The 226-nt window shown below is 31.4% G+C and overlaps 1 pseudogene across 1 annotated transcript in view; it reads left to right on the forward strand.

The window, feature by feature from the left end:
* Positions 1-89: 89 nt before the first annotated feature.
* TEOVI_000508500:pseudogene overlaps positions 90-226 on the forward strand; it is a 523-nt pseudogene continuing 386 nt past the window's right edge. Inside the window, exon 1 of the mRNA in view lies at positions 90-226. This exon is cut by the window's right edge and continues 343 nt beyond it. Coding sequence covers positions 90-226 — 137 coding nt within the window.

A 226-nucleotide genomic window follows, 5' to 3' on the forward strand; every position in this document is an offset into this window, starting at 1 on the left:
GAGTGATGAGGATATTGTAATTGCTGTTGATGGATCTGATGGTATTGTTAGTGACCGTCATAAATGTATAAAAATCTGTACAATATTTTATACAAAATAGTGCATTGAATGAAGATAAGTTTAGTGAAGAAGATGTTGTAAAAGAGAAGCAAATTTCTCATATTATATTCATGTCAACATCAGAGTGTTATGCACCTCAGTTGGATTTGCTTATGAACTCAGATCA

This window comes from Trypanosoma equiperdum (genome assembly GCF_001457755.1).
Source record: "Trypanosoma equiperdum strain OVI genome assembly, contig: ctg_1570, whole genome shotgun sequence".
In the NCBI taxonomy this organism is placed as follows: Eukaryota; Euglenozoa; class Kinetoplastea; order Trypanosomatida; family Trypanosomatidae; genus Trypanosoma; species Trypanosoma equiperdum.